The 24,826-nt window shown below is 54.6% G+C and overlaps 1 protein-coding gene across 6 annotated transcripts; it reads right to left on the bottom strand.

Moving 5' to 3' along the window:
* Nucleotides 1-2,429: 2,429 nt before the first annotated feature.
* PGF (placental growth factor) lies at nt 2,430-22,203 on the bottom strand. 6 transcript variants are annotated; one of them, XM_060136199.1, is made up of 10 exons: nt 22,050-22,203; nt 21,768-21,909; nt 20,486-20,528; nt 15,946-16,142; nt 15,059-15,135; nt 13,017-13,046; nt 12,849-12,911; nt 12,005-12,153; nt 8,696-10,187; nt 2,430-8,444 (listed from the first exon to the last, which is right to left on the bottom strand). In XM_060136199.1, exons 2-9 carry the CDS (start codon nt 21,840-21,842, stop codon nt 10,060-10,062), a joined length of 762 nt encoding a protein of 253 aa, XP_059992182.1. In that variant the 5' UTR covers nt 21,843-21,909; nt 22,050-22,203; the 3' UTR covers nt 2,430-8,444; nt 8,696-10,059. The 6 variants fall into 6 exon arrangements, with proteins under 6 accessions (XP_059992182.1, XP_059992165.1, XP_059992200.1 ...); XM_060136182.1 differs by having other exon boundaries at nt 21,768-22,203; XM_060136217.1 differs by having other exon boundaries at nt 12,005-12,130; nt 21,768-22,203.
* Nucleotides 22,204-24,826: the final 2,623 nt, after the last annotated feature.

The following is a 24,826-nucleotide window of genomic DNA, read 5'->3' as shown; positions in this document are numbered from 1 at the left end:
AGTAGCTGTGGCGCATGGGCTCAGTAGTTGTGGCTCACGGTCTCTAGAGCGCAGGGTCGGTAGTTGTGGTGCACGGGCTTAGTTGCTCTGCGGCATGTGGGATCCTCCCGGAACAGGGATTGAACCCATGTCCCCAGCATTGGCGGGCGGGTTCTTAACCACTGCGCCACCAGGAAAGTCCTATATTTTTACTATTTATTATTTATTTTTTTATTTTATTTTTTGGTTACGTGGGGTCTTAGTCGTGGCATGCAGGCTCTTCTTTGTGGCGCACGGGCTTCTCTCTAGTTGTGGCGTGCAGGCTCCAGAGCTTGAGGGCTCTTCGTTGCAGCGTGTGGGCTCCAGAGTGTGTGGGCTCAGTAGCTGTGGCATGCGGGCTTAGTCACCCCACAGCATGTGGGATCTTAGTTCCCCAACCAGGGATCGAACCTGGGTCCCCTGCATTGGAAGGTGGACTCTTAACCACCAGAGAAGTCCCTATATTTATATTTTTAAACTACACACACACAAAAATACTGTATACGATCTATATATTATAGAGTATTAGGATTCTCCAGAAAAACAGAACCAATAGGTTGGATAAACAGATAGATAGATAGATAGATAGATAGATAGATAGATAGATAGATAGGTGATAGGTTGCTTACCGTAAGAAACTGACTCGTGCAATTATGGAGGCTGAGACGTCCCATGATCTGCTGATCTGATGTCTGCAAGCTGTAGACCTAGAAAAGCCTGGCCTAGCTCCAGTCTGAGCCTGAAGGCCTGAGAACCAGGAACACTGGGCATAAGTCTCCCATCAGCGTCCCAGCTCAGTCAGGCAGAGAGAGTGGATTTTCCCCTCCTTCACTGTTTTGTTCTATTCAGGCCCTCAGTGGATTGAATGACGCTCATCCACATTGGGGAGGGCAATCTGCTTTACTGAATCTACCAATACAAATGCTAATCTCATCTGGAAACATTCTCACAGACACATCCAGAAATAACGTTTAACCGTATATCTGGGCACCCCATGACCCAGTCAAGCTGACACAAAAAATTAACTATCACGTATAGTAATAGCTAACTTCTATTCAGCACTTATTATGAGCCTGGCACTACCCCAATCACTTAACATGGAACATCTCATATAAATCTTAATCCTACACTATTAGTTAATATTATTAATCCATAGTTTACAGATGATAGAACTGAGGCAGAGAAAGATTAAGTAACTTGCTTAAGGTTACATAGGAAGTAGGAGCAAGCACTGGGACTCAAATCTTAGCAGTTTGGCTCCAGAACCGAACCTCTGAACCACGATGCTGATCATCTTAAGCTCATAACAGTGATGTTATCTAGGAAGTGGGGGAAGGCAGGAGCGAGACTTGGGGGAGGAGCTGGGCAGTGGTCAAATAAAGCTCTGCAATACCTGTAATGTTCTATGTTTTTAAAGGGCAAAGTAAACTCCTGTATTATTTGTGATAATAAATTAATTTTTAAAAATTACATATGGGGGCTTCCCTGGTGGTGCAGTGGTTGAGAGTCCGCCTGCCGATGCAGGGGACATGGGTTCGCGCCCCGGTCCGGGAAGATCCCACGTGCCGCGGAGCGGCTGGGCCCGTGAGCCATGGCCACTGAGCCTGTGCGTCCGGAGCCTGTGCTCCGCAACAGGAGAGGCCACGACAGTGAGAGGCCCACATACCACAAAAAAAAAAAAAAAAATTACATATGAAATATATATATATATATATATATACATGAAAATATATAATTATTTTTCAGGATATAGTGATTAATGCTACAAGGAAGTAGACAGTGCTCCATAGCCTTTAATGGTGGGCTAGACCTAGTCTGATGCGGAGGGATGTTTGGGAAACTTGCCTGAGGAAGTGTCTTTGAGCTGAGTTGTGGATGATGCATGTGTATTAGTCAGCAAGGGTAAGGAGTTGGGCGTGGGAGGGTGGAAAGATTTCCTGGCATAAGAAACTGCATGAGCAAAGGCCCTGAGGGGGGTACCACAAATTCCCAGAACTAAGAAAAGGTAAGTGTGTTAGGCTTTAGAGAAAGAGGGGACATGGCTTGAGATGAGGTTGGGGAGGTGGACAGGGCTCTGACCTCATGGAGGCCTGTAGGCTGAGGAAAGGACTGGGAGTTTAATTCTCAGAATATTGTGTGCTGTTGGGTAAGATGAAAACTGGACACTCTGATTGGCACCATGGAAATCGCTGGAATCACTTTCGCAGGGCTGTGTTATGATAGTGAGTAGAAATGCCAAGAAAGAGACTGAAAATATAGACAAATCTCAAAACACAGGGATCTAAAGCACAAGACTGGGATAGGGAGGCCCCTGGAGGGTGAACGTGCCATTGAAGTCTGGGTTTAATTCCGGCTGCTGTTGTTATTTTTATGATGGGAAAGACTTTTACACACAAAGACATATCCACAAGGACGTTCCTCATAGTATTGTTTATTACAACAACAACAAAGAGAAACTAAATATCCAGCAACAGATCGAGTAATCAAATTACGGGATATCCAAGTGACGCAAAGCAATTCAGTGCTTAAAAAACTATATCGTAGAAGAATATCTATCGTGGGGAATGTCTACAACATATGAAGTTTAAGAAGCAAGTTATAACATCATGAATATATTACGATCTCATTTCAGTGTCAGGATGTCTCCTCCACCTCCTCCCTTCTCCCTGTCTTCATGCCTGGTGGTGGGAGGAGGAGGGGGTCATTTGACATAACGCAACATGCCCAAAATTATGCCAAGGGAAGTGATCCACTTTATCAAAAGAGAGGTTTATTTGTCTTGTGGATGCTCCCTGTGGGTCCAGGATGGAGCTGGAATGTTGGGGGAGGGCAGAGGGATAAGAAGGAAGGCACTTGAGGTCCCAGCTTAGGCCAAATTTATACCAAAGCTGAAAAAAATGTATTGCTCGTTCTCTGGATTTTGGAGGAATTTGTGATAGGTTATAGGAAATATCTGGGTGGGGGGCAGAGTTTTAAAGGAAGATGTGACCGCTCACTATCAGAAACAGGAGTCTTGAGTGTACTGCTTGCTTAAGAGAGCTGTACCTGCAAAGGCATCTCTGAGCAAGGGGGAGAGGTCATCTCATATAGGCTTTGGGGAAGCGTGGAGTTCAGCGATGGGTCAACTTTCAGAGTGTTTAGGAATGGTCGACCTTTGGCTCTAGAAGCACCGTCAATGGAGTGAGGTCGCTGCTGACTGGTTATTCTCAGAAGGGTGGGCTATGACTGCTGGAGCGTGCGGCTCCAGGAGCATGGTTACTGAAACAAGTGGTCATAGAAGAAGCCGGGTAGATAACTGGTGCTAAGAGTTACTTGTTACTACAGCCACATAACAATCCATCTTTTCCTGAGAGGATGGGAAGAGAAGGAAAGAGAAGGGAAGAGATGGCAGGGCAGTCCACACATACATGAAGATGAAGGGTCTCAGTGAAACAGCCCAGGTGGAGTCTTTGTGCTACAGCTAATCCTGATTGGCCAGGACTGGTTTCTAAAGAAGGATCCCAAAGGCACCCAGAGCTTCCTGGATTTGGACTCAGGACTTGGTTGTGAGAGAAGAGTGCTATTCCCTCCTTACCTCCGCAGGTCTGGTGAGAAGTTGTATTTCCAGTGACCTGGGGTGGGGGAGGCATAGCTCCCGGGTGCCCCCCTACCCTCAGGTTCCCCCCTACCCTCAGGTTCCGATTGGGCCCTCCCTCCTGAGTGATGACCTCCATGACCCCAAAGGGCTGGCCCGGGGTCCACGAGCCGATCAGAGCCCGCGAGGCCTCAGCTTCTGCCTCGCTGTGTGGCAGCCGCGGCCAGCTGTCAGCCCCCTGGACCCTCCAGAGACTCTGGGGCTGGAATTCCTCGGGCAGATTTCTCACCCTCTCAGTACTTCCTTCCAGCTTGTCTGGCAAATGAAAAGACTTCACAGGCTTCCGAAGAGGACTGTGGCAGGGACAGCTTTGGGAGGGATAAAGAGCTCAAGGAGGGGCGGATATCACCATCATTACAGTCTAAACCTCAGACCCCCGCTGGGGGCGTCAGGCGGTTACATGTCTGTAAACAACCGGGGCTGCCGGCCTGGCTGTGTGAGCACAGAGGCTCCCGTTGCTGAGTGGCTCACACGGTGACTCATGGGGGGCCCGGCTGACTGCTGGGTGGGGGTGGGGGTGGGGGAGCCGGGGCCTTAGATGGGAGAGAAGAAGGACTAGGCCTAGAGATGGGGGCTGGCAGTGGGGGACTCTCCTCTTCCGAGTCCAGTGAGGACAGGGGCTGATTCTCCAAAGTGCCTGGACGGAAGGTCAGTATGGCCGCAGGGCCCCTCTGCCCGTCACCGAGGTAACGCCCTCTCCGTGGGAGGAATGCGGGTGGGAGGGTGCCCAGCCCCGTGGGGAAGCCCTCACCCTCCTCCCCGCCGGACTGTCCTGCCTGGTGGTTGCCATGGTAAAAAGCTACCTCAGGGGCTAGAAACACTATCTTTTTGGCCTGGAGCCCCGTGGCCTGTGAGGTGGGATCCACAGATGGCTAGCAGGGACCAGGCCCTCATCTGCCTCAGTCACGGCCAGCGTCGGGGTAGGGAGAGCACACTCCAGGCTTCCCTCAGGAAAGGGAAGGGTCGGCCTTCTCTAGGAAAACAGCTGCCGGGCTCCGGTGCTGACAGAGCCGTCTTTCCACACCAAGGCTCTGTCCTGTCACCGCCCTGTCTGGAGCCTCGGTTTCCCACCAGTGTGTGCAGAGGGGCCCGTTCTGTGGACCCACCACGCAGATGTCTGGCCTGCCTCTTAGGTTTGGAGCAGACACAGTTCTCCTCCCCTCCCCTCCTCTGCGCTCCATCCTGAGGAGAGATGATGCGGTGAGGGGTAGAGAGCACGGAGTTTGGATCCAGATCTGGATTCAATTCCATTCCTGTCACTTACTGGTCAATTGTGAAATTCTGACTCACTTAACTTCCACGGCTTTGGACGCACCTGGCCCTCAGCTTCTTCATTTGCAAAATGAGGGTATGGAAATGGATTATTTGTAAATTTTCTTTCAGCTTGGAATTCCAAGATCACCTCACCCTCCTGCCTAGAACACTTCCGTGCCTCCCGCTGCTTCGCAAAGTCCTGCCTCCCGAGGATGGCGCCTGGGGCCCAGCCCACCTTCTGGCCTTATCCATCACTCCTCTGCTGCACCTACCTTAAGCGTCAGTCACACTGAACCACTGGAAAAGCCCTGGCTTTTACCCCGGATTTGGGGGAGGCGGTGCACCTCTGGGTCTTTGTTAGTGGGTTGCCTCCACCTAGAACACCTTCCCCAGCCATCTCCCTGCACTCAGGCTTGCCTATTCCTCAATGTCACTGACTTTGCAAAGCTGGCCCTGACTTTCTCCATGGGTAAATCAGCTCAGCTCGGATTTCTTTAGTAGCACTCCATCTGCCTTTGCTGAAGCTATGTGGCCTTCTTTCCTTCTGTTGTGATCACCTGTGCGTATCTGATTCCTTTGACGAGTTTTTCTAGGAGCAGGGACAATGTCTTAGCTATCTCTGTGTAATCCTAGCTAATCCAGGTGTTTCACTGGGTTGGGTTTCTGCCTAAGAACATTAGGGCCTTCAGCATTAGGGAAGTGTAGCAACATTCCCCAAACCCTTCCTTCGCTCCCCATGCTGTCTTAAATCATCAGAAGCTCCAAACAGAGCACCAAGCTCTTTCTCTGGCTCTGGCCCTGGCATCTTTTATTTCTCTCTCAGAATCGTGCCTTCTCTCTCTTAGTTCTCAGGTAAACAACTTAGTCTTTCCAGCTAAGACCTCTCTCTTTATCCTTATTTCTTCCAGAATGGGATTTTCTTTAGTAAGTGGGGACACTGGAAAGACTTTCATGTGCTAACATATTTTGTCCCTTCACACATGTATCTTCTACAAAATGCCTGGTCCTAGTAAACTCAAAAAATGTTCATGAATGAATGAATGATCGGAGTAACGAGCCCACATGCATAATTAAGACCAAACTCTACTTCTCTCCATTCCATGTGCTTCTTCCTAGACAAAGCCACCATAATTGGTTGTCTGGATTTGCTATAGCCTTCTAGGTGGTATTTGTACCTCTGGGCTTGTGCCCTTAAAGTCCATCCTCCGCATGGAAGGCAGAGTGATCTTTCAAAAATGTACGTAATGCCACTTCATTCCCCTGCTTGAAACCCTCCAATGGTTTCCCTCTACATTACAACAAAATTCAAACTCCTTACCCTGCAAAGCCCTTCATGACCTGCCTACCTCTAACATCACATCTCCTGGCCCTTCCTTCCTTACTCATCACACTCTAGCCACACTGGGATTCCTTCTAGGCCTTTGCATCAGCTGTGTTTTCTGTTCAAAGGGCTCTTGTCCTGTTTTGGAGTGATCTTCACATGACCATAACTTCACCATAAATGTCACCTCCACAGAGAGGCCTTCCATGACCTCCTGGTCTAGAGAACCTTCCCCAAACACTATCTCATCACCTTTCCTTATTTTCCATTCAGCCCCTATTGCTGCATAGCAAACTGCCCCCAGACACTTTGTTTTTATTACATCTCATAATTCTATGGATTAGGAAATCAAACAGGGGACAGTGGGTACAGCTAATGTCTCTCTTCTCTATGGGGTCTGGGGCTTCAGCTGAGATGACTGTAATGCCTGGGAGCTGGAGCAACTGGAAGCTGGCTGCTACCCCTGCCTACATATCCATACGTATCTAAATTGCTAGCTTGGGCTTCCTTCCAACATGGTGACCTCACAATAGTTGGACTGCTTACATGGCAGCCCAGGGTTCCAAGAGACCAAGGCAGAAGCTGCCAGTGCTCTTTAAAGGACTTGGAACAATTATAAAGTCCCTTCTGCTATACTCTATTGATCAAAGCAGACCCAGATCAACTCAAAGGAAGGGCCATCTCTAATATGCCAGAACCGTATTCTGGCAATAAGTCATTTTCTCGTTAATTTCTCTGTTTACATGTATAGATTGCTTATTGAGCAAACCGTGGGAGCACAAACCAACCAGTTTCTTTCTCTCATCATTGCTTGTAGATTAACTATGTTGATCCTCCTTTTCCTGTTTCTTAATAGCATCTTGGGCAGACCTTCTAATGTTCCTGTCACTTTAATTTATTAAAGGTCCAGCCCCATCTAGGCTGGTCCATCCAATTTAAGACTAAGCCCTTTCTCTCCCCTGGGCAGGGCCTGGACTTGGCTCAAGGGAGCGGGGAGAGGCATAGTCTGCCCCTGTACTCCTCTCTATTTTCCTCGCCAAAGTCCCTTTCTCTTTTTTCACAGGGCCGGGAAGGAGAAATTAGGGGAAAGTTTCTCTTCGCTGTGGCCATTTCTTCTCCAGCTATGAATGTGCCTCGTATGACGGGCGTCTAGATGCCCACTCTCACGTGGGTGCACTGCACACTACAGGGCTACCCCACGCACTGCTCCCTACTGTGTGCCCTTTCCAGATCTATACCTGACACCTCCACTCAGCTACTGTCCCAACCCTAGGTCCACAGCCTCGAGCCTCTGGGGTTTCCTCATCTGCACGTATCCCTCTTGGGAGAACACGGGAAAGGAGGCTCGTGGCCATTCACCTTCCCCTATGTCCCCCTGGAAACTCCCGCTGGAGGTGCTGAGGTGTCCCCTCTCCCCATCCTCTGTTACTCACTATTCAGTTCTCCATTCCTCCAACTCCCAGCCAGCTAGCACATGGGCTAATCTGAATGACAAATCCAGCTCCAGGGAGACGAGAAGGGGCCAGCAACCCAGGTCTCTGGTGACCTCCCCTCCTTCTCTCTCCTTTCCCCCTCCCTGGTCCTCCGCTTACGGAGACCGAGGAAGGGGATGCTGGGTGATGTTTGAGCCTAGCAGGATTACTTCAGCCATCTCTTAATAAATCCTGTAGGCAGATGTGTCCAGCCCCAAATTGCTTCTTCTTTGTTTTAGAGTGTGGGATACTCAAGACCCCTTTTTCCTAAGTTATGGTCCAGTCTCCAATTTGAAAAAGAATAAAGTCCACCCAACATCCTTATTGGACCACGATTATGGTCTGTCTCTCCACTAAATACAAGATCCATGAGAGCAGGTCCTGGGAGTTTTATTTCCCACTGAGTCCTTGGTGCCTAGGACAGTGTCAAGTACACAGGTGGGGCTCCACAAATATATAAAGAGCAAAGGAAAAGGGCCCTCTAGGTCCTAAATGATTTGGAGGGACGGCCAGTGTAGTCAAGTGGACAGTCAGCTCCTTTCCTACTGACTCCTGCTGTGAGGCTCTGGCCCGGATGCAGACTTTTGCTTCTGGCCTCTGGATGCTCCCCTGGTCTCTGTCTAGTTCTCTACAGAGGTGGCTGGTCTGGGTGGGGAGGCAGACCTCCATGTGGGTGACTTGTGAATCTGAGAGCCTTGGAGATGCTGCAAGGGCTGCGGTAGGGTCCCTGGGGCCACATCAGAGCCTAAGGGGGAGGGGTGCTCTTCTCAGTTCTCAGTCTGTCAGAGGCAACGGCTCAGAATGCGTAAGCCCAAGAGTGGAGAAGCTGGAGAGAAAGTGCGTTTCTTTTGCAAAGCGTGTCCCCCGGGGCTGGCCCACCCCTACTCTGTGATCACCAGCCAGAAGCACATTCTGACCAGACTGTCCTCCAGGGGGGCCCAGGCCTCGGTGAACAGACCACCAAGGGCCTCAGCAGGGCCTCCCCACTCCACCTACCTCACTGGAGCGTCCGTGGCTTCCTTCCAAAGCCTGGGGCGGGCCCCTGCCCCCGGGCCTTGTGGCTTTGTCTGAGCAGCCTGCAATTAGAGAGAACAGGGAGCTCCCCTTCCCAAAACACAACAGGAAAACAAACACATCTTGTGGGTCAAAGGCAGAACGGAATCAGAGAGTAAGTGTATGGGATTGAAAAAAGAAAAAACATGTTTTTCTCATTTCATGCCAAGGTGTTCAGGAGGAAGACAGAGGAAGACAGGAGGTCAAAGGAGGAAGAGATCAGGCAGCATCTGCCAATCCCTGCGTTCAGCAGCCAGCGTGGGTTGGAGGTGGTGCAGTTCAGTCCCCCAGGGCCACAGTCCGTGGCACCTGGGAGCCCCCATTCACTCAGGGTCCAGAGGGTCGGGCACTGGGCTGGGTATAGGGTGGCCCTGGCAGGGAGAGGAAGGGGACTGTGCTCTTGAATTTGAGGGTGATCGGGGTGGCTGGGGTCAGGGCCTCCCAAGTTTGGGGCCAAGCCTCCATCCTGGGAACCCCTCATTACGGGAGGAGTGGGCCTCAGGGCCGTACCTAAAGCACCTGGGAGAAGATGCCCCAGGGAGCTGCAGCAACAGGCTCGAGCTACCCCCGGGGAGCCCTGGAGCCCACGGTTCCTTTTACTTCTGTCCTGCTTCCATGTCCTGCTATTGCCCGCTGCTCTGGCCGACACACTCCCCTGGAAAGCTGTTTCCAGACTAAAATACTTTATTCAAGAGAATCTGGCTTGGTGGTCAAACAGCCACGCGGGGGCAGCTCGCTCCATGTCCAGCCTGGGGCCACTCTTTGCCTGTGTCCCTGGGAGGGGCAGGATGGTGACGCCTTAGCCGTAAAGAACAATGTCCCAGCACAAGCAGTGGCAAGATGTGAGGCCAGACCTAGGGGACAAGGAGTGGCCAAGGCCCCCAGGCAACCACTGTTCTCCACAGCTGAATGTTCTGATCTCCAGGGGTAGAGCTGCTGCCAGGAAGAGGGTGCAGAGCTGCTGCCTGCTCACTCTCCCAGCAGGGCCAGTGGGAGCAGGCTTCTCCACTCCCACCCCGGCCAGGAGCTCCCCCAGCAAGGGCTGCTGGTCCATGCAGAGCCCAAGGCCGGGGGGCAGGCGGTGGGTCTCCAGTCCTTCCCTCTCCAGCCCCCTGGTGACCCCCGGAGCCTCTGGGGCCTGGCCTGCCCCTCACAAAGCCACACGTCTTGCTTCTTCCCAAGCTGAAGCCACATGGGTCTGTCTTCTTTCTCTCACGTTCTGTTTAAGGCACTGAATTCCTGAGGGTCCTGTCCCTCCCTGCCCCTCCTCTTGGAGGGAGTGAGTCATTCAGCAGGGATACAATTGGCTAATAAATAGAGGGCAGGTGCCAGCAGGGAGGTAACTGAGAGTGTGACGGTAATAAATACACGAGCTGGGTGTGGGGTCTCTCTCCTCCGAGGGGCTGGTTACCTCCGGGGAACAGTATCGCCGCACCTGCCAGAGATCAAACACAGAAAGGGGGTATCAGCCCAGTGTGGAGGGTGGGGTCCCTCCTATGGGAGGGGGACAAACCCAGAGGGGAAGCTTGGACAGGGAGCATGGGAAGCCTGGATCTCTGCTTGCACGAGGCCAAGAAGCATCTAGGAGCTACCCCTCACCAAGCACGCACCCAGGTGCCCAGACCCGCGCTAAGCACTCTCTCGTTTACCCTTAAAAATATCCCATGAGTAAGGCACTATCATCCTTTTGCAGATGAGGAAACTGAGGCTCAGAGAGGTTAAGAAACTTGCCCAAGGTCACACAGCTAGTCAGAGACGAAGTCTACTTTGAATGCAATTTGCACCAATGCCTTTGCTTACTCTGGGACAGCAGTCTTCAAACGAGGATATGGGAACCCCTAGGTATACATGAAGGTTTTCCAAGGTGTATGTACTGATGGTTTTAAAGAAGTTCGTTTTCAGCCTTCCCACGTACTCTGCCTGAAAACTGTCTGCGTGAGAGGTCCGCTTCCCCCATCTTCTCCACCTGAGGTCTGCTTCCCACCATCTTGTTCCCAGTTGCCCTTCTCCCTTAGGAAGGAAGGAAGCATCTTGTCCATTCTAAATCCTGTTACAGTACTTTTCCCCAAGGTAAAAAGGATTCGAGGGGACACTGAATAAAATAACCATCTGAGACATTGTTGTAGGCGTTGAGAAAGGAAATATGGTGACTGACTGGGTAAGCAAGCGTTTTGCAAGTGGGGTGGTTTCCAAGTCTGCTTTCAACAAAATTGAAGAACAGCTTAACCGAATTGTCAGTTAATCTGTCATGAGAAGTAATTTTGGTAGCAGATCACCTTGAGGTTTTTGGCAAACAACTTGGAAGGAGTTCAAGTGATTGAGTGACTTCCAGTCCCATTTACCTGTTTACGTGAACATGGTTTTTCAGTCTTTTCATCTATAAAAAACGATGCACAGGAATGGGATTACTATTGAATCCTGTCTCAGTCTGGCAGGAGGTAACATTCGTTACTGAGTTCATTAACTAATTGAAAAGAAGTAGCTGCGTCCATCTCATTGAGGTGCATTCCCAATAAGGTGGATTGTACTTCTGCATTTAGCATCTAGTAAAATATGATGTATTTGTGCTGTTTTGATCAGTTGCTACTGATAATAATTATTGTGATAATTCATTCCAAGAGAAAATTGAATTTCGAGTTTTCTGCTCACAGGAACTTTAAAATAATTCAAACCATTGTTGTGGCAGATAAATATGACAAGGTGATACATAAAAGACATATGAATATTAAAAAAAATACTACATTAGGCTGAAATTCTGTGGGGAAAGTAAAATGGAAAGACAAGTTCAAGGAAAAAAGAAGCAATGGAAATATTCAACTATCAAAGGAGAGCGTTCATATATTTTTTTTTTGTTGATGTTGTTCAGTTTTTTAAGAGTGGATGATGGTATTAAATTAGGATGGCTTATTCCACAGGATACATTTGGAGAGTGATATAATGGCTTTATATTAAAATATTAATATTCATGATAGGCCAGAAGTTACATCCTTTGCAACTATTTACAATTTTGATGAAAAAGTTCAATGTCAACTTAAAAGTGAACAAGGGAGCACATGAGTTTTTGAATTTCTTTCAAGAGATTCCCGAATGAAACGTTTGAAGACTGCTGCCCTAGCAGATAGAGGACAGGCCGCTTTCCATCTGGGGCTGCCCAGCTGGGGAGCCCCGCACTGACTACACTGCCAGCTCCTCCCCCAGTCGCTGCTTGGGCCCAGGGGAGAAATTAGTGCCATGTGCCTGCAGAGGACCCACCCAGAATCCTCCCCAGCATCCCTAGCTTCACAGAGTGGGGTGGAGGTCTCCGCTCGTGCAGGGTTGGGCTCATGGGGTAGGACTTGGCCAGCCCCAGTCCCATGGCATGAAATGATTTCCTGAGTCCTGTTGGTGGAAGGAGACAGGCCCTGAAGGAGAACCGTGGTGTGACTGAGTTACTGTGCATGATGAAATCCTTTATTTTTACTCTTTACTCTCACAGATTTGGGTTTTCCCTTCTCTAATCCTGCTCTCCCAACACTCAGGCTTGGACTCCAGCCTAGTCCTCCGGATGTGAAGCCAAATGGGCAGGTAACATGGAGAGGGAAAGGGAAGCGAGTGGACCCCAAGGCTCCCTGGGAGGGTGGAAGAAATATTGGTCTGGGAGCCGGTGAGGGGCTACACCTTCCCCAGGGCCACCAGGAAGTAGCCCTGGCTGAGTTTTTGGACGTTTTAGCACTAGAATGTAAGACCTGTAAGAGCAGGAAGCTTGTTGGTTTGCCCACTGACGTACCTGGCACACAGTAAGTGCTTAGTAAACGTAGACCGACTGAATGCTTGGTGGACCCCCTGACCCCTTATTCTACCCACAGAGAAAAACTTGGCTCAGAGAGGTGATGTGACCTGCTCAAGGCCACACAGAAACTTAGAGCTAAGCCAGGACAAGAAGCAAGGCTTCCTCGTTCCTGTCCTGGTTCACCTGAGGCTTCCTAGGCCCTAGAATCTCTAGGTTGTGGCCCCCGACCACTGGCTTTGTCCCTCCCCGACCACTGACCCTGCTGGCAGGGTTGGGCTCCCCTCTGGCCCAGCCTCCTTGCCATCCCTGGGCCCCCCGCGCACTCACAGGTGGCAGTCTGTGTGTCTCTGCTTCTCTCTCTTCCTCTTCCCCCTGCCCTTGGGTCTCCTCCTGTAATAAGCCAAAAGCGTCAGGACAGAGTGGCTGGGGACCCCCATGCTAGGACAGGGGCTGGCAGGCCTGAGAACAGCCCGGTGCCCCAGCCAGGCTGCTTACCTTTCTGGCTTCATCTTCTCCCGCAGAGGCCTGGGAAAACAGAGAGGAGCAGGGGAGAATCAGGAAAGCAGTAAGCGGGGGCTCCCTGCCCCGCTAAGCCCCCTCGGACATCACCGGCGCTGGTCCTGTAGTTGGCACTGAAGCCACTAGGGGGTAGCATGGAGCTAGTTAGGGAGAGATGCCCAGAGGCCTTGGGGCTTCCGCTCCCATGCTAGCCTCTGGTGACCCCACCAAGAGAGGTGTGAATGCCCTCTTGGGGGTCCTCTCCACACCCTCTGCTCTCCTCTGCCTCTTGGCATCAAATCTGGGGAATGAGTCTGCTCTCTGCTGCCTTTCTCTGTTCACTTCCTTCCCTCGCACCTGCCCTTCCTTCCGGGGTGCCCTCTGGGAGTTTCCTCGCTGACAATGAATGAGGGGCAAGGCCACCTGTCAGGTGGACATCGCGCCACCCCCCACCCTGAGGATGTGTGACGGTGCAGGCAACATCAGGGGGCCAGGGTGAAGGGTGGGGTGAGGGGAGCTGATTGAATGCCCCACAGTCACCAGGCTTGTCCTGGCTCTGCCTCCGGGCGCTGTGGCTGTTGACCCAGAAGAGAGAAGAAAGGTGGCCCTGTTGCCCAGCCCTCTGGAAGGGGACAGGGCCTCAGTCTCCCCTGGGAGCCAGAGTGGGGGCATGGGGCAGCGCAGCGACAGCAAGCTTTGAGGTCAGGGAAGACTCCCTAGGCTGGCCATCTCCCTTGGGAGCCAGGGCAGGGTACCAGCGCCTCCTGGGACTGCCTGGTCGTGTCTCTGCCATCTGGGACCAGTCAGAGACACTCTTGGACCCTCAGTCTTCTCATCTGTCTGCCCCAACAGAGAGGCTGTGAGGGCAAAGGTGATGTGGAAGGTGAAAGGTCACTGTCAAGCACTGTGCCCGGGAGGGTTTGTTACTGAACTGTTGTTATATGGCCAAGCCCTGGCAAGGGGGCACAGGAGGAAACAGATTGGGGCAGGGCCTCTAACAGTGGTACAGATCCAAGAGGGGTGGCCAGAGCCCAGGACAGTAGGCAGGACCAAGCCCAGGGCAGTACCGGGGCTCCTGGAGAGTGTGGTAACGGCCACGAGAGGTAGCAAGAAAAAGGGCAAGCTTAGGGGTTAGACAGGCTGGGGTCCACTCACTAGCTGTGGCAAATCATGTAACCATAGCAAGTTTCTTCATCCGTAAAATGGGACGACAATGGTACCTATCTCCTAGGGTTGTTAGGCGAGCTGGGACTTGGTCTCTCTTGCTCACCACTGTATCCTAAGGAGCTGGGACAGTGCCTAGCATACAGTCGGTGCTCAATGGATGTTTATTGAATAAATGAGAAAACACAGTCAGGTGCCTAATGCGTGGCGAGGCACAGAGGAGATGCACCATAAATGGTGGTCCTCCCCCTCTTCCTGCCCCAGGATAGGGCTCAGGACCTCTTGTCTGGTGTCTCCATCCATGGCCCAGGGGTACCAGGAGAGCACCTGAGCCCATTTCTCTCTTCCCTGTGCCTGGTAGGCAGTGCCAGGCCTGCTGCTCCTGGTAACTAATGCTCAGAGTACCCTGGGCACCAGCAGCAAGATGTGCTGGTGACAGGCTCTCCCGGGTGAGGGAGCGACTTTAAAGAAAGCTACTTCCCTCTGCCCCTTCCCTCCCACCAGGGCTTGTCCGTCTCTGCGCGCCTCAGCCAGTTGACCCCTCCCGTGGGCACCAGCCTGGCCTAGAACTAAGTCCAGTCACTTCTTCCAGGGCCGTGGCAGCTGCCTCCCAGCTTGAGGAGGGAGATGGCGTGCCCTGAGCCTGGCAAGTTTGGGAGGGACCCTGGCTCCCTCCATCCCTGTGGTTTCTCAGCAGCTGTGGTCCAGCTGCTGGGGCCAGCTCCCTGGGCAAAACCGGCTGATGGGGAGACACAAGCAGCTGCCACTGGCCGCCGATTTCCCTGGTCTCCCTCAACTAGGAAGCAGGGACGGGCAGCCCCTGGCTGAAGCTGCCAGGCTCGTGGGGGCTGTCCCTGCCACACCCGAGGACTCACCTGCACTCGCAGCGCACATGCTGAGAGAACGTCAGCTCCACGTAGGAGGGCCGGTCCCCAGAGCGGATCTTCAGGAGCTGAGGGGAGAGGAAGGTTGGGTGACTGGATTGGGGGTGGCCTGGGGTTTCCAATGCTCCCTCCAGCCTCCCCTTGCATGAGGACCAGGCTCCCTATTTCCCACCAGCCTTTGGACTACACACCCTCATTTCGCTTTGAGTGTGGGGCAAACAGCCCTCCCGCCTGCATGTGGAGCTGAGGGAGGCCCCTGTCCCTCCCGTCCCAGGGCCACCAGCATAGCAATAGTGTAGGAAGGGGGCCCCAGCTCTGGAGGCAGTGAGACCTATGTTCAAAGCTTGGCTCTTCCACCTGCTGAGCAAGTGAAATAACATCTCTGAACCTCAGGTTCCTCATCTGTGAAATGGGAATATCACTTAGCTCCAAGGATCGAATGTTGAGGTAACATTTCTGAAGCACCTAGCATAGCGCTTGGCATTATTCAACTAGTGCTCAAAAAACCACTGTAGGTGTGAGTGTGTGAGAAAGCTCAGGGCGTGAAATGCCAAATGTCCCTGGTATAAACAGGGACATCTTGAATCCGAACAGATTTCTTTTCCAACCTCAACCAGATATCCTAGGTCCTGGGGCAGGGCTAAGCCAGAGGCTGAGAAAGCTGGTAAGGGGGGAGGTGAGGGGGCTCAAAGCTGGGGCAGGGGTTCAGGAAGGAGGGGCACTGTGGTAAGAGGATAGGCCTGGGCGTAAGTCCCAGTCCTGTGACCCCGGCCTGCCCTCCTTCTCTCCCGGGCCCCCTCGGGGGCAGGTTCTGTGGCCCTCTGGGCAGCATGTGGACAGAGGGGCAGGCCCGGACACGAGGAGGAGAGCCCGCTTACCTGCATGGTGACATTGACCGTCTCCACTGGAACGCAGTGCAGGTTCTCATCGCCACAGCAGCCCGTGCAGCGCAGCAGGGAGACGCAGGACGGGCTGAACATGTGCTCAACCTCGCCGGGGTACTCAGACACGATGTCCACCAGCCTCTCCAGGGCCCGGCAGTAGCTACGCCCCCACACTTCCTGGAAGGGCACCACTGCGAGGAGGCACAGACAGCTGCGTCAGGCCAGGAGGGGCCTGCTCCTTGAAGCCCAGGCCCTGCGGGTCCTCCCAGGTGCAGCCCACACCCCCTCCTCCAGGAAGCCCCCAGCCTATGTGAGCTCCCCCGGCTCTGAACTCCTGATGTGATCCCTCTGGGATGACAGCTGGACCTCCAACCCGTCTGCCGGATGGAAATCCCAGTGGAACGGAATTTCTCAGTGTCTTGAGCTCTCAGCTCTGTTCTCAAGTCAGGGGCCCGCATCTGCCTCGGTGCCTTGAAGCTTCGAGGAGCGTGCTCTGGCAGCTCCCCAGGCCCTCTGGATCTTTCTTAGCCCTGACCTGGTGCTTCCTCAGTCTTGGGGAATTGGCAGAAAACAGTCAGTTCTGCAAGACTGGCTTGCAGAGTCCCACAGGGAGGGTTAGCCTTCCCCTTAGTCCTTGTTTCCTGCCCACACTGGGCCAGCTCCTCTGCCTGGTGGCCAAGACTGCAGTCAGCAACATGCCCCATTCCCGTGCTCCATTTCGGTCAGGCCACCCTCGTGAGAGCTCGGGGCCACATCATCCTAATTCCCACTTGAGGTCCATGCTCCTTGCCCCCTTCTCGTTTCTAACCAAATAAAGCCCACTTCCCACTTCCCCAGGCCCGCCTCCCTTCCTCCTCTCCGAAGCCTTCTCCTACTTGTCCAGCGTGAACAGATGTTCCTTTTTTGAGCATAACTCAGCCCCAAGGGCTTGCCTTATCTCCGTCACTGGTGGCTCTTATCTTTTTTACAAGCAAGTTGAGGCTCCTTGAAGACACGGACCCAAGCACCCAGTAAACACAGGCTAAGTAATTACTGATTGATTAGATGAGAATTCGCTGAAGGTTATCAGGGACATCCCTGACCCCCACGATGTCCTGGTGGTCTTGACCAGGAACTTCTGCGGGCTGATCTGGAGTCTCTCAAAAGACGTTGCTCCTTCAGGGGAGGGCCTGGGGCCTGGTCCCAAACAGAGGCTCACAGGAAGTGAGTAGCCAGAGCCAGGAGACCTGGCTTCTAGTCCTGGCCCTACACTGGCTGTGTGACCTTGGGGCGGTCACTTCACCTTTCTGGGTATATCAGTTTCCTCAGCTGAAGAAAAAGAAGAAGGTTGGGAATAGATGGTTGCTAAGGGCTCTCCCAGATCTGACAGGCAGTCTGTGGTTCTGTGCACACAACCCAGCCCAGCTGTGAGACCGTGAGCAGAGAGAGACACATCTCCAGTCCTGGGTCATCCTGCCCTGTACCTGGTGGTCATCCTCAGCTGGTGGGGGAGGACAGGGAAGCTGGGCCACCTGGGGACGCTGCAGCCTCTGCCCTAGGGCAATGGCCTCTCCTAGCAGCCCCTCACTACCTTCCATGTCCCTTCCTAGGAGGCAGAAGGGGCTGAAGTCCATTCTACTGAGCCTACGAGGACGTGAGTCTCAGGGTAATCTCAGAGGAAAAATAAACTTCAGCCCTAGCAGAGGCCCTCGGGAAAGGCTGCAAGCCGGTGGAAAATACCCAAGAGGCAGTGTGTCCACGTGGAGCTGGCTGAAGCGGCCACAGAGCAATAAACTGTGCTTATCTGAGCGTCTGCTGCTCCATTCTGCCCTGTCTGCTTAGGGCGCACTAGGGCTGGGCCCAGGGACGGGAGGGAGACCAGAGACCTCCCTGATCCTGCCTCTCCAGGCCACTGGGTCACTCTCCCTGGACCCAAGTGGGAAACAAGGCCCTCTCCTCCAGGTCAGCACAAAGCCCCAGGGAAGCCAGCCTTTGCAGGGAGAGGTCAGAGGAGCACCTCCCTATTGTAACTCCTTGAGTGCGTGTTTAGTCTAAAACCTTCATAAGCACTACACAACTCTGAACATTTAATCTCTGCCTCGGAAAACATAAATAACAGCAGAGAGATAGCCAGCTGCCAAAGTGCCACAGAAGGTTCAGGGTCCTGCCCCGGGACCAGCCATCAGGGAGGGGGAGAGCAGCAGAGAAGGGGCACCCCGTCCCCCTACCATCCCGCAAGCAAACTCCACCCAGCTGGGCCATGGGGCCACCGCCAGGTTAAGCAGAGCCGCAGGGCCTAGGAGGCAGAAGGGATTTCCTTTCCCCTCACCCACCATGCAGACTGCGGCAACAGGACCCAGGTTCCGGGGCCCTGAAGCCCACCGCTTTCTGGGCCTCATGGCCGGATGGTGTTGGGAGAGGGCTGAGAAGGAGGTGGGCTGGGCCTGATTTACCTGGCAGACACCAGGAAAGGGGGCAGCTCATTCCTGGGGCTGCTGTCTGGGTGTGTGGGAGAAACAGAGGGGGCTGGGCGAGGGGCTGGCTAAGGGAGTGCTGTGACCGCTCCCAGCTGTGGGCTGAGCCCCTCGGCAAAGAGCTCTGCTCAGCTGCTCCTGAGGGCAGCCCCAGACCCGCTCAGAGGCCGGGGTGCGGGGAGAGGAACGGGAGGCTGTGGCCGAGGCAGGCGCCTGGCTGCTCCCGGGGCCAAAAAGTGGGCTCTCGGCTCTCTTGCCAGCCCCTGGGTGAGCCTCCCGTCTGGCTCCAGCTGCCTACCACCCAGGCCAGAGGAGACCCCAGATGGGAAGTGTTTCATCCTGAGAGCAAGCTCCTGGGGGGGGGCCACTGGGAGGGTGGGGGGACCGGGCTGGGCAGAGCCACTGGCCACCAGCCCGAGCCCAGCAGGTATCCTCTTGGTGGTCACCGGTGGGGCACACACCCAGCCTGCGGCAGGGGACACCCTGCTCAATGCCTGCTCAGCTGTGAGCCGTGGGGAGGCTCGGTGCCACGCGCTCCAGCTCTGTCACATGCACTGAAGAGTGTCCAAGGCTTTAGGTGACCCCAAGGGCCTCTGTGAGCCTCAGAGCCTTCATCTATAAAACGTGGAGAATACGAGTGCCTTCCTAGTTCACAGCTTGTGGCACTGCGTTATAGTAAATGCCTGATAATATTACCATGAATAGTAATAGTAAAAAATCAACGTCTGCGGCTGCAAAGCACAGACCATTCTGTCTCTTGTCTGGTGTTAGGAGGGGATGGCATTTTCAGGATTTTGATAACTGGGGTCCAAAGCTCTTTCCCTGGTCATGATACAGGCTCCCTAATTGATCAGGATGACAGGTGAGCTGTCCTAATGGATCGATACTTCCTGGGTCCCTCCTCACTCGGGTCCCTGGGAGAAATATACTCCTGTGTCTCCTCCATGGAGTCAGAGAATCCTACAATCTGAGAAAAATAACCTTAGATATCATGTAGTTTAATGCTCCCATTTTATAGATGATGAAACTGAGGCTCAGACTTCTTTGATAGCTGTTATCTGAAATATACTAAAAGCATCAAAAAGGCCATGGGGTGGAGGTAGGTGATGGGTCTCTCTCCAAATCCCAGAGAGCATAATATTGTGCCAATCCCAGAGGGCAAGCAGGGGGAGGGAGAGGATATCAATGAAATCAACGTCTGCTACCACCCCCACCTTCTCAGTGCCCAAGGGGCCTGGGACTCAGCCGTCAGAGCATGGTCAGGCCCAGGAGAGGCTGGCTACAGGCAGTAGAGGGAGGGTGTTCCCAGCTCACAGAGGTCACCACGCGTGTGCATGTGCATGTCCTTACATGCTCCCTTTCTTCCGTGGAAAGTGGTGTGTGGCCTGGCTGCACGTCTTGGAGAGGCAGGGAGGGAGGGGCAAGGCAGGGGGCCTGGCATGGGCCTCCTGCCTTCTGCACGTATGTCTCTTTGGCAAATTGTCTCACCCTTTGAAGATTCCCTCTTGATACAACCCTGGGTGGGGAGTGGAGGGGCCAGGGAAGGCACAACTCATTCTGTCTGTTTGTAATCAATGGAAAGGCCTCGTCAGGTCCCTGAAGCTCCTCCAGGGCTGGCTGCTGGGAAGGTCCTCTTGCCCCTCCCTGGTCCTCTTGACTGCTGGACCACTGCATCCAGCTCACAGACCCCCAGCCTGGCCCTTGGCACTCATTGCCTGCACTGCCCTCCAAGACCCCATCTGCCCCCCTTACATCATGCTGGGAAGGGGCTCTGATGAACCCCAACCTGACGAATCCTGGGTAAACGGGCCCCAGCCCTGCTCTCTGTGCGCCGGGTGACCCTGGCCCAGGAAGACACCTCTCTAGGCCTCTGGGTCACAATGGGGGGATCTCTCAGGCCCTGCCAACTCTGTCGGCCAGGGCGTCAGCCAGTTTGCAGACTCTCCCCAGCTCAGTATCAGCCTGCACCCACCCTTCCCAACCCTTCCCATCCTCTGCAGAGGCCCAGGAGGTGAGGACTTGGCGAGCTGTGCACCCGCCCCTCCAGCCCCGCCCCCGCCCCCTGGGCCCAGGCAGCTTACCTTCCACCTCTGATGAGCCGTTCGCAGCAGACAAGGCCCACTGCTGTGGACAGAAAGGTGCAGAGATGAGGGGGACCACCTTGGGCCTCTGCGCTCTGGGGCCCAGTGTGTCGGTAAGATCATAGAGGCCCCTCTGACTCTGAGCTCCTTCCCACCCGCTGCACACACTCTGCCCTGTCTCACAGCTGGCTCCTTCCAGGTGCAATGAGAAAAACTCAAGGGACCCTGGGTGGGTCCCGTGGATCCCACCCCCTCTCTGGCCTCAGTTTCCTCATTTAGAAAGGGTGGGAGGCTGGAAGCTTTTGGAGACCCTTTGCCTGCTCTGTCCCAAAGATCTGGCGATCCTTTGGGGTCTCCCTTCTACCCAGCCCCCAGGCAGCCCTGCTGGGCCCTGTGCAGCTCGCCTTGGCTGGGTGCCAGAGCCCAGGGGGAGGCGATCAGCTGGTGAGAGCCGAGGCGCTGGAGCGGGTGGCGCCAGGAGCCGGTGCTGCCGGTAAAGTGACACCTCTGACCAGCCCTGCAGCAGGCAAGCGGGCGGCGGGTGGCGGGTGGTATGGCCCTTCCGCCCCGTGGAACTGCCCAGCCCACCCACTTCTGGGCTGGGGCTCGGGACTCCCAGGGCAGTGGGACAGCGCAGTGGGAAGGGAGCTCATTGGCTTTGTCAGGATTTCGCTGCCCAAGCTGGCTCACAGCCAGACTCACCCAGCTCCTGGGAAAAGGGCCCTGCTCACTTCCCCAGGCCCTGCACTCAGGACCTCCAGCTGCCCATCCGGGAGAGAGGGCACAGTGGGACCCTTGTCTTGCCCCCAGCCCACCCAGGAGCCCTGGGCTCAGCCTGGAGCCTTGGTGGGGGGCAGGGCCCAGCCTCCCCACCAGTAGTCTTTTCAGCCGGCTTTCCCTCCACCAGGCCAGGTCAGAGGTCCTGGGGGCGCCTGCCTGGTCACAGGGCCTCGACCCTGACCACAAGGCCAGGGACCCGCCTGGGATTAGTGGAGAGATGCTTTTAGCAAACCCACCAGGGCTCCAGGGGCCAGACAGGAAACCTCCCTCCCTTCCCTGTGGCTTCCCTGCCCCCGCCAAGACAGACCCCGGAGCTGAGGTCTGGGACAGCCCAGCCTGCGGACTCCTCCCAGACGACGTGGTCCAGCCTGGCTCGTGGGAAGTGTGTGGACATCCTTGGAGGTGCTGCTCCCGGGAGTGGGTCTGTGATTTCAGAGCCCCCTGTTCCCAGTGCTGGGTGTGGGAAGATCAGGGAAGCCAGGCTGGGGCGTGGGGGTCTTACCTGGGGGGGCACAGCAGGCAGGGCCAGCCCAGCCAGGAGCTGCAGGAAGCAAGTGAACAGCCTCATGGCAGGCATCTTCTCAGACGTACCAAGCCAGGGGGCTCCAAGGGAAAACCACCATGCTCGTACCCCGGGGGAGCCCCTGGCACAGGAGGACAGGAGCTGAATGGGGGGCTGGGTGCCCCCCCTCACTGCTGCCCCGAGGTCCCTGTCGGTGGCCCGAGCATCCTCTAGAAGCCCTGCGGATCCTGGAGCCCGCAGGTAAGGCTGCGGCTGGGGCACCTGGTGCGGAGGGCCCAGCAGGGCCGGTCGGTGTGGGGCAGGCGGGTCCCTGAGCAGGGTCCGTCGGGCGCCCGGCGCGACCCCAGGTCCTCTCGTGGCTGGCGAGTGAAGATGCAGCTTCTTCCTCAGACAGCAGCTCCCTTCTGGGACTGAAGCTTGTCGGCCGCTGGGTTTCAGGGCCCGCGAGTGGGGGCGGGGCTGCAGGCCCGCCCCGCCCACCGCCGACGAGGCTCCAGACCCGAGTCCTAGGGAGCGGCCGGGCGCCGAGCGGGGCCAGAGGCCGGGCGGGCGGCGCGGACCTGAGCGAGCTCGGGCGGCAGTGCGTGGAAGGGGCCCTCCAGACGCGGGCTTCACCGCCCGGCGGAGCCCAGCCCGCAGCTTCTCCCGGGACGCTCGGAGCCTGCTGCCCGGGGCGCCGGCTGAGCCAGGCAGCGCCCAGTGCTGGCCCAGGAGAGGGGCCCCCAGCTTGGCTCCGGCTCTTCCAGGCCGGCCACCTTGGGCGGGGGCAGCCAGGTGTGGAGCCCAACGCCTGCGAACAAGGCTCCTGACATTAGGCCTCTGCAGAGATGCAGCTCCAGACCCCCAGGAAGGCAGTGATTTGCTCTGGTACGTCACAGTGCCACCTTATGCCATCCCCATAATCCTCAAGGGTGAAAGAATTATCAACCCTATGCTATAGATGAAGAAACTGAGGTTCCAAGAGTGCCCCTCCCTGTATACGTTGTACATACATATGTACTCCTGAAAAGTGTGTGTGTGTGTGCGTGTGCGTGTGCGTGTGCGTGTGTGTTTAACATACAGAGACAAAACCCATGCCATGTGGCTGTCTCTTCAGCCCATGCACCATCCTCCTGGCCAGGCACTCAGACGGCAGGCACCTGGCGGGGGCTTCAGCACTATTTCCTCTTGTGGCAAGCAGTTTTCCGGGCCCTGCCTGCAAGCCGGCCACATGTGGCTTGGAGAGTGGCCTACTAGTGCAGCATTTCCTCCTGGTCCCGGGAGGAGGAGGAAGTGCTCCGACATGGCAGGGGTCTGCCGGAAGGGGTCTGTGTGTGCGTGTCTCTGTGCCTGTGTGTGGGCATTTGCGTGCATTTGTGAAGATCCACGTGTGCTATCAGTCTCTGTGTGGTCTGAGTGTCTGTGTGCATCTGCTGTATGTGCAAATGTCGCTTTGTGGGCGTCTGGTCTCTTGGTATCTCTGTATGCCTGTGTGATTGCGTGTGTGATTGCGTGTGTGTGTGTGTGTGTGTGTGTGTGTGATGGATGTGCCTGATTTTTCTTCTGTGTTTGGAAGTGTGTCTAATGTGCATTCAGTGGGATTGTGAACTTGTATGCCTGCCTGTGTCTTTGTGTGTGTGTCTTCGTGGGTGAGTATCCGGGCCAGCTTCTGTGTGTGACTGTGCATCTCTGTGTTATTTGTGTATGCCTCCCACGGTCCTCGAGTGTTCATCACCACCACCACCCTCCGCGCACACTTCCTGGCTACGAGAACCTGGCAGGATTTGGGGTCATGGGTTGGCCTGGGCCTGGGGCTGGTGGGCGGCTGGGAGAGAGGAGGGAGGCCTGAGAGGTGGCCCCTACATCTCACATTCCAGCCAGGAAAAGAGAGGCCAGGGCAGCCCCAGCTCTCACCCCAGTGACCTCTGCGTCCGTTGCCTGCCCGCCCACCCACGCGGGGCTGCCGGAGATGCTGCCTCCTGCCTGGCCGGCCCCAAACCCGGAGGTCCAGGAGCCAGGGGCCAGTCACCAGCCAGCTAAGGGGGGGCTGCAAAGAACTTTCTGACAAGCTCCAACATGCTAAGGCTCATGGAGCAGACAGATTCCTTCCTGGGCCCAGGGTCTTGGTGGAGGATGTCTGGGCATCGCTGGGGTGAGTAGATGTGTGTTTGTGCATATCTGGATCATATATGCTTGCCCATGATATCTGTGTATACATATGCATGTTTTGGATTTGTGAATGTGGACATGGGTGTGTTTTGTGTATGAGTGTGTGTGTTGAAGTATCTGTTTTGTATATGCTTGTCTATAACTGAGTGTTTTGAGCACTTATGCATTGGGCACCTTTGCCTATAACTGTGTATGTATAAGGGTGCATAGATTGTACGTGTTGTGTGTGTTTGTTTTCATTTATCTGTCCTTTCATGCAACATGTATTGCTTCAGCCCTACTATGTTCTAGGCACTGGCATGTGGTGTGCTGGTTCCCTTGAAGTTTACATTCACAGCCAGGGCCGAGGAGGGGGGTGGTGGGTAGGTACAGATGGGTGGGAACGCTGCAGCTCCCTTTCTACTCTGGAATAAGCTTGATGCCTGGGCAGTGTCTGCGATTCCTACAAGTGCACCTCAGTCTTTTTGTCACTAAACTGGAGACCATATCCTTCTAAACTTGGCTTCTTGGGTTGCGAGATGAATTAGCTAGGTTAGGCTAGGGGAAACCAATTAGACTTTCAGAATATCCATGAGTCAGATAGAAGTTTACTGTTACTCACATCCAGTCCAGGGCAGGTGTGCTGGGGCTCTGCTGTCCTGGATTGTGACTCCAGTCCTTACCAGCTGTATAACTTCAAGTAACTTCCTTTACTTCTCAGAGCCCAGACTTCCTCCATCTAAAGTGGGAATAATAACAGTGCTTACCTCATAGGTGAGGACTGCTAAAGCACCTGGGGTACAGGAAATGGTAGCTTAGGCATGATTTCTAATTCAACTTTTGATTCTTATTAGAGATATAAAGACACTGCAGGGCTTCCCTGGTGGCGCAGCAGTTGAGAGTCCGCCTGC

The sequence above is a fragment of the Lagenorhynchus albirostris genome, chromosome 1 (genome assembly GCF_949774975.1).
Source record: "Lagenorhynchus albirostris chromosome 1, mLagAlb1.1, whole genome shotgun sequence".
Classification (NCBI taxonomy): domain Eukaryota; kingdom Metazoa; phylum Chordata; class Mammalia; order Artiodactyla; family Delphinidae; genus Lagenorhynchus; species Lagenorhynchus albirostris.
The sequence above is the reverse complement of the archived record's forward strand: the minus strand, read 5'-3'. Positions and strand labels throughout refer to the sequence as shown.